Here is a 15313-nt window from a genome sequence, read left to right on the forward strand (position 1 = left end):
CTTATGCAGAGCCAGCTAGGATAGCCATCAGCTTGGAAGAAGCTAAGTGTCCCTGAGGGGGTTAAGCTTGTGCTTTTCTGTACCAGTACAGAAATAATACGCATATCTTTCCACTTTAAATGATTTCTAAAGCGGATGTCAGCAGATGAAAAGAGGATTGAACTCCAGCTCCTTCTCCAACAGCTTTCTATCAAAATATAACCCACGTGAGGATTTCAAAAAACTGAATTCCTTCTATTATGAAGTATGCTGTCTTAATATGGCATGGTGTATGACTCGTTAGATTCCCAGCTATGAATAACCCATAAATGAGGTATTTTGCTTTGCTTAGAGATACTCTAATGGTCAACAAGTTTTATTTAATATGCAAAATTACCTTTGTAAATATCACTAAATGGTGAAATAAAACATGCTTGAAATATCTGAAATGATCCTTCTTTGGACAAATGAGAAAAGGCTCAAATTATGTATTCAAATAAAGACCCACACACATAATGAAGAGAAAATCTCTAATAATTTATTGACCTTCAGTTTCACATTGTGAAAAAAAAAATAACAGTTTTACAAAACCTCAAAATGTAGTCATAGCAAACAAGTACATATGAACATGAACATTTTCCTTCAACTTATACAGTTTTGTACGTGAACCACATAGTCAATAGCCAAGAGAGGGATATTATGCGGCTCTAATCACTCTTATTCAAGACAGGTGTCAAGCCCAGAGAAAAGGGGCTACACAATTCTACCAGAAGTGGAGGGCTGCCCTTTGTTATGTGTTTCTACAGCAACCAGCCCACAAAATAAGAAGAACCTTCTCTGTCTTATGCCAAGGTTTTTGTGTGTACTGTGCTGTGAATTGTATTTGCTTCAAAGTGTGGGACGTTTCGCTGGGTGAGAATGGTCAAGTAGTTAGACCAAATGCCTACATCAATTCAAAGAGCGGGAGTCCAGAAAGTTCCCTGCAGGCTGGGGGCCCAACGCTTAACACGGCTCCCCCTGGCTCACACACAGTAATTAATAGAGGATTCAAGGACAGACCCCAACTTTGAAACAGCTGCAGAAAATTCATCCTGCTTTCAGAAGCCACGCAGTGACACATACATCTCTCTTGGCAGATTTGCATCATAAACTACAGCGCTGTAACTGCTACAATATAAACGACACTGACTATGCCCGCTGGGGAACAATTAGACATTTGCATTGCTCAGAACACATCTAGGAACCACGGGACTGACTGCTGGAAAGTACTGTGATTCTTTTCTTCCAACGGCTCATTTATTTTGGCCCAACTACAGCCCACTCATTCATGGCATGGACGGACAAGCACAATTAGTCTAAAGTACTAAGGTGGAGAGAAATGCTAAGGATTTATCTGTCATTAGACAAGGCAAACACGGTCACAATGTAAAAGGTTGTTATCAGTCTTAACCCCTATTTTCTAAAATACAGCAATGTGAGAAACATCAATGAAAGCAGTTTGAGTTGCAAACTTTGGGCGTCCCCCGCACCTCAGGGGAAGCACCTATTTGAGACTAGCACTAATACCTAGGACGGCACATGCTCAGTAAACAAGCACTCCAACTAGCAAAGAATGTATTCACAACTGATTTCCAACTCTACCGGAAAACTTCTCAATAGGGGCCACTGCAGACGATTCTTTGGTGTTTTGTGGCCAAATGTGTTACTTGTGCACCAAAGAGTTTTTAAAAAGAGATCTGCCTAAGGGTGAGCACTAAAGCATACATTGTGCCAACGTGATTATTGTCTTGGCAACCTTCTAGAACTTACTAAATCATATGGCAAGAAGAGAACCAGTTCAGGTCAGGTAAATTTGGTGATTTAATTTACATCTGTGACACTTCTGTTTTTCCCCGTTAACTGTGGTTATGGCAAAGCGTTCTTATAGGGTAATAAATAAATAAATAAACTTTGGACAATGCCTTTACCTGTGCCCTATATACAGACCTATTCCATAGAATTTTCCAGGATTTCAGGATATTACACAAAGAAAAAAAAACTGTAAAGCAATTTGGTCCTTTCCAGATTTCAGCAGCTGAGACTGAATCAGGTAAATCAGATGGGAAGGGGGAAAAGGGCAGAAAGAAGCCTCCCCTTACCCCATCAGCACAACCAAACCCCATGAAATCCCATTAAAAGTTGGTGAGTCTGAGAAAAGTGATCTCCATGGTTTCTCTACCTCTAGGATGTAACTGAAATTTCCATTTTGTCATCCTTCCCTGTCCTGACATTTTAAAAATCCACCCCTCCCCAACCCACCCTCCAGTTATACTCCAAATTGTAACTCAAAATTTTTCATGTTTGTGCAGCAAAGCACATCTCAACAGCCACAAAATGTGCAAAACATACAACCATTCACACACGTCCATACATGTGAAGACAGCTGTAGGCATTGTTTCAGCATGCAGGCATCGAACAATAAATAGCTATATCTATAACAAACTTCTTAACAGCCAAGGGAAAGTTTAAAGTCACTTATAAATAGAAAAGAACATCTACCAAATGGCTACCAACAAAGTCCCCATTGTTCGGAAACGTTCCTGGGGAGCAGACCCCTTAGAGATTAACGGAGAGTCCAGTGGTCCTCATTCTTCAGCCAGCTTCCCTCTTGGACCCACAGTTGGGCTCTGAATCTCCAGCAGCAGCTGGTGTGGAGGCTTCAAGCTCGCTCCTCAGAGAGAGGTGACAACCATTTCAAATTTTACACATAAATGGCGGAGCCCATGGAAATCAAATGCTGAATATGGTACAGCAAGGGAAAAGGTCCCGCTTTTCTCTCCCTTTGAGGGGCTGATTAACGTTGACATTAATCCACAATTACAAGACAAGGACTAGATCACAGGTTCGTTCATTCATATTTAAACCATGTGCTACTTGCACCAAAAATCCCACCCCCCTCCCTCGCCCCCTTCCTTCATGTCCAGTTAGAGCATTTACAAGGTGCAGCAGATTTTATTCAAGTCTTGCAACTTCTTTTCCTTTTTTTCTCTTCATTAAACTTGGCCTCTCCAAAGTAGAAATCCCATATTATCTCATCGAGTGATGGAGTGAGCTGAAATAGAAGGAAAAGAAAAAAACAAAACAAAAAAAGCATGAAGGATTTGTGTGACGCCATAGTTTTAAGATTTTTTGTTATTAGCCACAAAATTGTTTTAAAAATTAAACTTGGGATGGAACTGGACAATATTGCTTCCAAAGGTCTTACATGTTCAGTAGGAACTGTGCAAAGATATGTAAAGCACTTGCCTTAAATGCACACACATGTGCATGTATGCATCCCTGCTGATGGCTGGCCTGACAAAAACAGTGGTGTCTAAAGAAGGACCTTCACTTCTTTCCTAAGCATATATGTATGTTCAAATCCAAACCTATATGTCTAGGTGCTATTATGAGTTGCTATCTTCTGCTTCCAACATTCATAAAATTTCTTTCTGTGGTTAAACAGAGCCACTGTAAAGTGATCACTAAGAGGTCAAAAGAAGGGAGATTCCTGTGCAAATCCTCGTTGGCCCATGTACCATGAAAGATTCCAAATTAACTTTATTCACCATCTAGGAGGCAGACATACTAATCCTCTTATTTAAATGCATCTCTGCTATCCATTATGGCAGAAATCAGTGTCGCTTCCTTTCACACAATGATGTATCAGGCCTCAACAGTGCAAGGTGGGAGTTTATTCTCAAAGTTCATTAGTCCACACTTAGGTGCCAGCAGCTACGGCGTGCCCGTGCTACAGAATTTACCTACATCAAGTATGAATATCAGTTCAAAGTGCCGTAACCACAAAGCCTGCACATTTCATAGTTTGCATTTCCTCACACTGCTCACCCTTCCCATTTATTTATTTCTGATTTCATCTGGGGAAATTCTGCAGAGGGCTTTTGTATCCCTATTGCTGTAACTCTAAGTACAGACAAAGGGAATTCTGGAGGGGCCACTCATGATTTGCACTGAATTCTTCCCACTTTGCTTTTGTGCGTTCGGAAGCTGATTCATTTCACGAGCTGTTTCTTCTGGCAGTTTCCTAACAGTGATTCAAGCTTTCAAGGCATTCCTTAGACTACAGTGTCACTGCCCCACCTCCACCTCCTGTAACCTGTACATCAACATTAGGCTAAAAGAATGTATCTTGTAATAATATAAAATTTCAAGACACTGCATATTTCAAACAGAAAAAATATATATATACACACCAAAACAAACAAACAAACAAACAAAACCCTGCATATTCAAACAGGAAAAAAAAAGGACATGCACCAAAAAAAAAAAAAAAAAAAAATTCTAGAGAAGAAACAAAGCAAAGCAAAGCCCAAGTTAGGCTGAGGCCACACGGTACCATGAAAACAGAGGATAATCAAAGTAATTTCCTTTTTGCCCTTCCCACCCACTGACAGAGCAGCAGGAGGCAGATAAAGCCTCCTTGGTGGATGAGCTTTAAGACCAAGGGAAACTTTCTGTTAAACACTGTATTAATTCAGTTAGCACCTACATTTGGAGGGCAGAGGAATTCGTAGTTTGGGACTGATACCTACCTACCCAGCCCTTTAAGGCACTCCAACCCCCTTAAATGTTTTAGCACCATCTTGTGTAGTAAACTGTAGATATTTTAACCAACATTCTCCCTGTCGGAAATTCAAAGAATGGCTTTGATCAGGCGTTTACGCAGCAAACCTGGCCCTGTCAAATTTAGTTTTTATGTGCTTGGGTCTCTCACTGGTAGCACCAAGGGTGAAGAGGATGTTATTTTGCATATAACTTAACACTTTACTGGCTCTGTTTCCCAGGGACCAGAAGGGTATGATTCAGTTCAAATACTAAGGGTAGGGTGAAGTCAAGTGTTTGCCAACATGCTCACTCTGGGCTGAAAGAGGAGGAACCAAAAATGAAGTCTAAAGACAACAAGCAGATAATAGTCAAAGAAACCTCATTTTCCTACCACACACAAAGCTAATTCCACTGCCATATCTCAGAGTAAGTTAGGGTCTAAACCGATTATTGAACTTACTACACGCCAAGCACTGGGCTAGGCATTTTTGCCTCTTTTAACCCCACTCCTTTATCAATTGACCCAAGTCTGAGTTGGGACAGTCACAGGGGAATTATAGACCAAACCACTCATTTGACAGAGAAGCAATCTAAAACTCAGGAAGGTCTAGAACTTAAAACGAGGGCCAGAACGCACATGTGGCTTCTCTCTTCTTTCTGCTTCAATTTCCTTACCTTGTTCCAAGGATGCCAGCCAGCCAGCCAGCCTACCCATTGTCACTTTTTATGTACCACCACCCTGGTAGCAATTTTTATGGCTCTCTGTGCAAATATACTCAGTTCTGGACTAACACCCAATTAAGTGTGCTGTTAATTGATGCTTTTTGCCTAGGAGGGTCTTTAAACCTGCCTTAGAGGTGAGTCATGCATTCATATCACACATGAAATAACCACTTCCAGAGCATTTGTTTGTTCAAGATTACTGAGATGCCAGCAAGGCTACAAAAACCAGTTTGGTGTGGGACGCTATTAGCCCAGTTGTTCCCCAGAGGAGGTGTCTGACTGTTCCTGCTGTTTTGAAGGAGTTTCATTCCAAGAAAGTGTGACATAACTCAGAACTCTGCTAACTGTAATAAGGGTGAAAAAGATAACTGAAGAAGTGAAAAAAATAGCAGCCGAAATGGGAGAGTGAGGCCAGGTTTAATGATGATTCTAAATGAGCTGTAAGAGATGGGGAAAGAAAAGACCCATGAGATGAAACCCCTCTTTGCTTAGCTTGCCACTGCGCCTAGATCCCCTTTTCTCCCTTTGAAGTCCCCTTCAAAGGTGTGAAACGTACTAGGGAAAACAGAGCCAAAAGTTCCCAAGTAAATGAGTCTGTTTTCATTGTAGTTCCTCCAAAGCACTTACTTTCTTCTCTTATTATTCGTAATAAGCCCATAAATCACCAAAACAAATCAACACATTCTGTGTGCGCTGGGCTACACTTATACATGCCTAAGCAATTCCTGAGGCCAGTCCTAAAAATGCTTAGCAGCAAAGTGGCCATGAGCCTTGCGAACTCTGAACTGTGCAGGCCTATCAATTATTTGAGCCGAGAGTATTATATACTCTTAAATACACAGACAACTATTTTGTACTCAGATGCATGACACAGAAATACAACTTTTGTTAAGACTTGACAATAGGGGCAGCCTGAATGATTAATTCTGAAAGGCCATAGTTAGGGAAGTTTAGGTGGCTGGGTATTATCTGCACAAATTTCTGCTATTATGTGCAACCTTTTACAAAGACAGATACAGATTTATCTCTAAGGTCATAAACGCCATAAAGGGCGCTATTCTTTTTTAAGAAAAACATTTAAAATAAGCTAATAATTTTGGAGAGAATAAACTAGGAATGAATTTGAGCAATACATTTTTTTTAAATCCTATTCATTCCAGAAAGGGTTTGGGGAAGCAAAATTTGAATGTAAACGAAGTATCACCTGGGATGGCATTGGCGTCATGCACGTAAAGCCCAAGTTTATTCAGTGGCAGTGCAGCATGATGCTCCAGTGCTTATGCCCTGGAGCCAGACCCCCTGCGTTGGCTTCCTGACCAGCCCCACCACTTACTAAGCTCTGCTAACTTGGGCAGCTTACCCTCCATAATGCATGAAGTTTCCTCATCTACAAAATGAAGCTGGTAATAATTACCCACAGGGTTGTTGTGAGGATAGAATGAGATGATCCGTGGGAAACACGTGGCAATGCTCCAAGAACACGTGAGGGCTCAATAAACATTAGCTGCCATTCTTAACAGAGCTCAGGGGTTCTCAACCTGGTTGTTCATTGGAATCATCGGGAAACTTCCTAAAAATACTGATGCTTGGACCCCATCCAGACCAAATGAAACGGAGTCTCTGGGATGCAGTTTTTGAAAAGCTCTTCAGGAGATTCTGAGGCTCAGTAAAAGCTGAGAACCACTGGCTAATGCCATGGCGGGGCTGAGGCTGTGGTCAACACAAGTGGGTAAGTTCTGGGGGCACCAGCTCTCTTATTTTTACAGCTTTGGTAGGACCTCTGCACTATAGTCTCTGTGGAACAGATCTCACCCCACGTACTGAACTTATGTAATAGCCTAATGATAGGCATACTTATATCTACAGCTAAACTTCTTACCTCATGCTCACTTTCTCTAGAGTGTACTGCATTTAAGAAGGCAGATGTTTCCAGGTGCTGACAAATGCAGTAGGAATCAGCGAGTATGGGACAGTGGTGATGCTGTTCCACACATCCAATGTTGGATCGTAGCAGTCCAAAGTCTTGCATCGCTGAATGCCAAAGTATCCTCCAACCACGTAGAGTTTGTTTCCGGAGGCCACAGCATGGCAGCTCATGCGCTTTGCTGTCACATCTCCCACCTTGGTCCACTGGTAAGTCTCACTGTTGAATTTATAAGCAGAGCAGGCAGAGAACTCTGTATCACCCCCCATAATAAAAATCTGGTTCCCCAGCACAGCCGCAGCTGTGTAACGCCAGGGCTGGGGACAGGTGGCCGGTACAGTCCACCTGTTTTCACACTGATCATAACACTGAACCTTGGGGAGCTTGTCATGACTGACGCTGGTACCTCCGAAAGCAAACAACTTGAGTTTGGCACTCACTACGGCGGCGTTGCTAACGCCTTCTCGGAGTGGGGCCACCATGGTCCACTTGTTGGTTGTGGGGTCATAATGTTCTACCTGCTTTAAAGAGACTGAGGGGGAGGCTGGGAGGCAGCCAGTTGCGGCCGTGTGCCCCCCAACCACATACAGGCAGTGCTTCAGTTCAGCAGAGCCATGGCCAAACCTGGCCACCAGCATGGGGGCAGCTTTGGACCACTCCTCGTGCAGGGTATCATAAACCCAGACATCTTTAGAGACCCCATTTTCGGACCCCCGCCCCCCGGTAATGTACACTTTACAGCCAATAGCACATGCACTGAACTCTTTTCTTGGGCTGGGAATGTCAGCCTTGGGAATGATTTCTTTGGCCTTCTGGTCTACCAGATACAGCTTATCACACATGAAGGTCTGTCCTCCCAGAAGGAAGAGGGCATGGCCGGTTTTCCGAGGTCGGGCACAGAGGCTGGTTACCACACCATCATTCTGCAGGATTTTCAGTTTGCACCTGATGGCCTCTTCCACGATTTCCTTACTCTTTCTCTGCTTGGTGATGAGTTCCTCCATGGCCACATTCTCCATGAGATAGATGGCTGGCAGAAGTGCCAGCCTTACTGTCTGCAACAGTTCTGGGAGGTAGCAATAGCGCTTCTTCAGGTCATAGCTGATCCAGTTAATTGCAGACTCGTACACAAGCCTTTCATCTTCTGTCTCCAGCTCTTCACTGGACAAGAGTTGCACTACCATGTCCTGGGGCAGCTGGAGGAAATCTTCATTCTTCCTGATGGTTTGGAAGTTGCTGAGACACATTCTCCAGGACAGTTCGTACAGCTTGGTGCACTGGTGTGCATCGGATAGCAGCAGCATGCCCAGGCAGTTGGTGGGATGCAGGTTCTTTTCCAGGAACTCTGCACATGCATCCCGGATGTCTTGAAACTCCAGCATGTCACCAGCTTCCAGGAGTGATTCTGCATTTTCTTCATTGATGATGACCCGAGAGGAGTACGCATAGTCAAGCAGCAGCTCCAAGACTTCTGGGTGGATGGAATTGTCAAAGTTGACCTCACTGTCCTGGCTCTCTTTCAGGCCACCACTAAACATGGCCTCAAAGTAGCGGCTGCATGCAGCGAGCACTGCCCGGTGGCAAGGGAAGGTCCTATTTCCGGCATGGAGAAGGACATCAGTGAAGAGACGCTGCTGGCGTAAAAGATTCAGGTGAGTGAGGACGCTGTCAGCGTAGGAGGACTTGTGAAACAGATAGATGTTAATGGAGCCGCTGCTGGCCCTGGACTTGCGGTTCTCATGCACGCTGACGGACATTTTGCTTCCACTCCTAAAAATAATAATAATAATAATACATTGAAAATTATGCTCCTGACGTTCAGAACAGCAGAACAAAAGCAACAATGGTTTGGGGCAAAAACCAGAACACTTTGTTGCTAACTATGCCACTTAACTCTTCTAGGATAGTGTATGGCTATTCCAGGACAAAGCCAGAGACAACTACCCAGAAGGAAAGCTATTCACTGGAACACTGTTGAGCTATTTGAACTCTGCACTGTTTAAAAAAAAATCACTGCATGACAAGCAGGTTCATCTTGGAAAACCTGACTGCCAACTTTCAGGCCATTGAAGTTTTTTAGAATGTAAGTCAGCAAAAGCCAGGAGAAGTGATGTCTCATTCTCACAGCTCCCTGTCCTAGTCTAGCTGATTCACTGTGGGCCACTTCAAATGCCAGGTCTCCTGCTCTCATAATGCCAGAGAATGGGCACCGGCTTTCATGCCCCATGCAACATAAAGCCATGCGTAAAACAAACACCTAATAATTAATTCTATTAAGAATTCCTTTGGTAAGATCCAATCTCCCAGCACATACAGTAAATGGGAAATGTAAGACCAACTTCTGCAATGATCAGACCTTTATTTAAGTGTTACAGATTAATGTACTTCATTTTATACATATGTTTGAGACCAAGTCTCACTCTGTCACCTGGGCTTGAGTGCAGTGGTGCAATCACAGTTCATTGCAGCCTCGAACTCCTGGGCTCAAGTGATCCTCCTGCCTCAGCTTTCCAAGTAGCTGGCATTAAAGATGCGCACCACCAAACCCAGATAATTTTTTGTATTTTTTTTTTTGTAGAGACAGAGTCTCGAACTTCTGGCCTCACCTGATCCTCCTGCCTCAGCCTCCCAATTTAAAGATTAATTTCTAACCAGAAAGCTCTACAACTGAAGACTCCTAAAAGCATCCCAATTTGAACATAACCATATACTGATCAGCAGGCTTTAGTCAAAACACAGAATAAATTCTGGCCATAATCACCGACTACCTGTCTTGCTCTGGACAGCCTCCCATGTGAGGATTTGGCACATAAAAAGAATATATTGAGTAGCATACTCATGACTGCTGTTTTCTGTTCTTCCTGCTTTATATCAATTTTTGGGAAACCAGTTGCAAGAACAAAAGATTCGCCCTTGTCTTTTGATTAAATAGTGCATCACCGGGATTGCACTGTTCCTATATACCTGCAAATGCTGGCACCTGCAGAGAGGGCGTTCAAAATGCAAACACTGCTTTATTTCAATCAAAAAATGTGTGTGTGTGTGTGTGTGTGTGTGTGTGTCTGTGTGTCTGTGTGTATTTTGCCAACTGTTATTAATTTAGGACCACCCCAGAATTTACTTGCCGGCTATAGTGCTTTCACTTGGTATCTAAACTGAAATTATGGCAGAATCGAATGCTATCTTTTGGTTTTCTTTAGTAAGAAAACAGTAGGGTAGCGACACAGGAAATCCCTGTCATCCATCTTCAAAAACTGAATCACACGCCTTCACCCTTTTCTTGTATATTACCCCTCTGTTACTTCAAAGGAATGAAGTCCTCAAGAACCTGCCTACCCAAGGATTCCTAAAGAAGCTGTTTATCCCACTGTTTATCCCCAGAGGGTAAACTGTGTGGCTGTTTACAGTATCTGTTCCAGACACAGCCAGCCAGTCCTCAGAGCACAGCTGAAACTGTTTCCTTTAACCATTCATATATTTTTCACATTTATATTATAAGAATTATTGATAAATGTAAATGAATGGTTTGCCACAGATTCATGGGCTAAAATACTAACCTGCCACCTCCCCAACCAGATGTGAACCCCACTGTGAGACACCACAGCAAACCACAAAGGCAGGGGCATGACACATAACGCTTCATACCATTAGGTGATGCAACTGGTTTTCCTTTCTTTTTGGAATGTAACTTTTTATGATAAGTAAACATGGCTTAGTGGAAGAAAGGAAGCAACAAAGTCCTAGAGCTCCAGTGTTAGGAAGTCTTTACAAAGCACCGAGTAACCTCCACAGTGACTTGGGATATGAAAAATGGTGAGGAGCCAGCCTCACTCCCACCTCAAGCTAAGCTTCTACTGTCTACTCCAGTCTAACCAATGCCCAGTGTTCTGGAGAATGACCATATGAACCTATGGGAATGCATCAGGTTTCCAAAGGGTTAAAACACTCATTTGCATTCTCAACGCTCCACCACTGTAGTTGTTATTTTAATTAGTACATTCAATCTGAAGTATTTGGAGGAAGATGTTAAGCCTAAACCTCAAAAGACTGTCTACATACTCCTATGAAGCTGCCGCCTCTCAGGCTAAGAGCGAATGCTGCCCTGACTGAGGGAAGAATGAGGCTCCCTGCAACTAAGTGCACAGGCACCAAAATGCTTGCACATTGAGCTGGAATCATGCTGGGCCCAGACATATTTCTCTGAACATTAGATTCAGGAAGGTGCAAAACAACATTCACAACCAGACTGACTTACACCTAAGAAAACAATTTGTTGAGAAGACCTCAGGACATAGGATCTACATCTCTCTGCATCCTGTGTTTATGCTCCTGTATGTTCCAGGTTAGCCCATCAAGCCAGAAGGAAGAGCCTAGCCTGTCATCTTCAATACCATCCAGATGGAAAAGCAAGTCACAGTCAAAATCACAATCAACATTCTTGCAACAATGTTTGATTAAAATAAAAAGTAAACTTGGAAACCCAAGGAGAAATAATTGCTTTCTGGTTTAAAACTGTGCAAACGTGAAAGTGTCGGCAGAAACCATGTATACAAGTCACTGAACACACCTTCAACATAAAATGAATCATCTTTCGAGCATTTTTAAGCCCCCAGAGAAATCACATTTGCATGCCAAGTAAGTGGCCAAGAAAATGCACACATATACTTAACCTGCGTCTACAAAGAAGACAGGGAAAAGGGCTGCTATTACTGTGAACATCAAAAGGGCTTCAGTTACAGTAACTTCAGTTCACTTCATGCTCCTAATTCAGGCTCTCTGCCTTCAATGCTTAGCACCCCTTACGCTTCTTCAGGTTTTGAACCTGATCTCAATCCAATCAAAAGAGAAACTAGGCAGATTTTTTTATGGACATTTATATTGCCGGTAACAATAGAACATTATAAAGATCTTGTTAACAAAAATAGCTTCTTGCCGGAGTCTTTTTATTAACACTTGCAACGCTATTTAAGAGGCTGGCCGTGCCTCCGACACCAGACTGCATGTGGATAAACTCAGTGTTTCATCTCCACCCCGCCCACCGATTCCTATCCTTTGTAACTAATAATGTTACTCGACAGATCAAGAAACTAGTTTTTCAGAAAGCAGTTTTCATTCATTCTCTGTAGATATTTCCGCCGCAGTGAACATGCTCGCACTCAGGGTGTCTGTGCGTGGCCCCAACTTTCCTCCGAGCCTGGGAGGGTACAACGTGGGCCAACCATCCCGCGCGCTCGTCCCTGGAGGCTGCGGGGAGAGACACAACGCGACATCCACCCCCAGGAAAGAGCTGCTTTCCGCGGAAGAGGGAGGCTGACTGTATCCTTAGTTCGGCTCCTCGCTTCCCCAGCGGCTCGCCCTGGACATTGCACCGCGGAGGGGAGGCCGGTCGACCCCTCCGGCGATGCCCGGCTCCTGCCTGCTGTGGGAGGGCGGCAGAGGGCACCATGTTCTTCTCACCGAGAACAGCTCCCCTTGGCCTAAGTCGAAGCGCCCGGCTGCCCGGAGCACGCTCACCCCTCGCGAACACACTACTGCAGGCGAAGCAGCCCCTGAAGCCCGCATCGCCTGCAACAGGTCCGGGGCAGTGGGGGAAACTTACAGCAGTGGCGACTGGCTGCAACGCACAACTGAGTTCTAGCGTCAGTCACGGGCGGGAAGCGACGAACCGATCGCTCAGCCCCGGGGAGCAGTGGCGAGTGCCCGGGCGTAAGGAGCGCGCAAGGAGCGCCGGCCGGGGAGAGGACTGCGCGCCGAACGCTGGCTCGCGGACCGGCTACCGCTGGCGTTCGCCTCCGCCTCTCGTCCCTACGCCGCGGACCCCGTGCCCAGGACCCGCAGAGCGTCTCCCGGAGCGCGTCTCCGGAGCGGAGAGCAAGCCTGCCACTGCAGGCGCTGCGGAAGGAGGTGGGTTGTGCGCTCGGGGGAGGGAGCTAGAAAGCGCTGATTGCGCCGGCGGCCGCCAGGCGTCTGGACTCTCCACAGCGCCACCGCCGCACCGCCTCCTCTCCGGCTGCCAGAGCAGTCTGCGCCCCGCCGCCGCGCGCCCCGCTATAAGTGGCGCGGCGGGGAGGGGAGGGGGCGTTTATGCAAAGAGAGCGACACCGGGGGAGGGAGGAAGCGCATTAGCGCGGTCCGCGGTGTAGGAGGAGGAAGAGGAGGAAAAGGAGTGGGAGGAGGAGAGGAGCTGGGGAAGAGCGTGCCGGGGGAGTTAATCGGGAGAGGAAGCGGGAGAGGGGGGCTGCGGGGAGTGCAGAGAGACAAAGCGGACGCTCTCGCTCAGCGGCTGGCAGCTGCAACCCGGGGAACCGAAAATAAAATAAGTTTTCCCGAGTCCGAGTGTCTGCGCTTCTCTGGGCTAGCCTGGTTAATGGACAGCCCCGGATCTGAGGGACCCACTTCAGGGGAGCGCAGCCTGGGTCTGTGAGCTCGGTGATGCCAGAGTCCGCGAGATGCTCTGGAAAGGGCCGCAGGGGGCCAGCTGGGTATCCCCAAGACGGGCCCTGGGCACGGGGCACAGATAGCTCCTTGGGTAAGACACTTAGAGTGGGGAGAGATAGTGGCAATGGAAGGGCAAAAGTCTGGACACTTTGGGGACACTTGGGTTGAGCAAGCCAGGAGGGTTAACTTCCTTGCTGGCAGAGAGCCAAAGAGACTCCAGCCCCAGGCGTTTCCCATGTGTCCTTCCTCCCCACTCCCCAGCGGGTGCGGCACCCGTGGCTGGACTCTGCCCTAAGCCAGGCGACTGCGGCGGCAGCCCGGGCGCTGTCCTGCGGAGAGCGCACCACGTGCTTTTCAGCCAATCGCCGCAGCCGCTTGATTCAAAGTGAACTCCTCAAAGCAGCAGCCACGCCGCCTCCTCTCCTAGAGATAAAGCCTCCATCACCTTCTTCTGCTTTTGATCGCTCGCTGGTGTTTGTTTGGAGTTCAGTTAAGAAATGGCCCAGCGCACACAAGTTTAATATAGCCCCGCGTGGCAGGAGAAAGGAAGGCGATTCGAAAAATAATCTTGCGTGGTGATCACTTTTACAAATCATTTTTTGATCTTTGCAACTAGAGACTTGTCTTTCCACTGGGCGTTAAGATGTCTGTTTTTTATTCGGTATTTGGAATTAAGTCTATAAATGAACCGGATAGATGACCGGTCCAGCCCCCTTGTTTTACAAGCGGGGAACCGAGGCCCAGGGAGATGGGAATTGCCTGGGTCGAGGTCACTTAGCAACAATGTCCCAGCTCTGCAGCTCGAGAGTGAGGAGCCCTCGACAGAGTTTATTCCGTCCCCGCGTCCCGGCGCCCCCGCGCTTCGCCTCCCAGCTTGCTTTAAAATACTAAGCGCAGGAGAGGTTTAAACTGGCTAAGGAGGCTCCACCTGGCACTTCCAGAATCCAGACTACTAAAACCGAGACTGTCAGTTCTTCATTTTAATTTTGCTTTCCTTTACCCTTGTTCCCTCCTGGTATTTGCGCCGAGAATTTTTGCTCCTTACAAAGAAAGAAAGACAGTGCCCTCTGAAGTCCTTTGTTAGCATTAACTCGGCAGCCTCACCACGAACCTTTAACTATATATATTTTTAATGCAGTGTCTCGGCTTGTGGCTGCTTCACAGAGACAGCCCGGATCAATTTATGGCAAGAACCACGTATGGAGAGCCGGGGGTGGGGGTGGGGGGAGCTGCAAGGTTTGGAGAGTGCAGGCAAGAAGCACCCAAGTTCTGAAGCAAAGACCAGACAGATGGAAACACTGCATACGCCAGAGATAGGTGCTGAAAAGATGGGAGGTGGAAATGTGTAGCTATTTGACATATGTCTTTTTAAAACATGTTTCTGTAGCCTGTGGCAAGGTGTGGGCTCATCAAGGCAGCCACCAACGCCACATTATAGACACCTCCTTGACTGGCTCTGTCTGCCTCCTTTGTGAGTCAAATCTACCTAAAACCCCACCTAGATGACCTTGCCTAGAAATGGACTACGTACATAGCTCCGCTGGTTGGTTGGGGATTTTGCCACAGGAAGCCACCAACCTAGGGACAAGTATGTATCTTCACCACCTAGAAACTGCGGAATGTCCTCAGCCAAGGGAACAGCAAAGTTCACATCTCTTTGCGAAG

At 45.9% G+C, this 15313-nt stretch overlaps 1 protein-coding gene across 1 annotated transcript; it reads right to left on the reverse strand.

The window, feature by feature from the left end:
* Positions 1-495: 495 nt before the first annotated feature.
* Positions 496-13237, reverse strand: ENC1 (ectodermal-neural cortex 1). Its single transcript, XM_012462170.2, has 3 exons — positions 12810-13237; positions 7166-8980; positions 496-3070 (listed from the first exon to the last, which is right to left on the reverse strand). The coding sequence occupies exon 2, from the start codon at positions 8965-8967 to the stop codon at positions 7198-7200; it is 1770 nt and encodes a 589-aa protein (XP_012317593.1). The 5' UTR covers positions 8968-8980; positions 12810-13237; the 3' UTR covers positions 496-3070; positions 7166-7197.
* Between the last annotated feature and the right edge of the window lie 2076 nt (positions 13238-15313).

The sequence above is a fragment of the Aotus nancymaae genome, unplaced genomic scaffold (genome assembly GCF_030222135.1).
Source record: "Aotus nancymaae isolate 86718 unplaced genomic scaffold, 86718_ANA_hifiasm-v0.15.2.pri h1tg000014l, whole genome shotgun sequence".
Lineage (NCBI taxonomy): Eukaryota > Metazoa > Chordata > Mammalia > Primates > Aotidae > Aotus > Aotus nancymaae.

Coding starts and splice junctions, on each gene's coding strand:
- ENC1 (XM_012462170.2), bottom strand. CDS start 8,967: ATGTCCGTCAGCGTGCATGAGAACCGCAAGTCCAGGGCCAGCAGCGGC.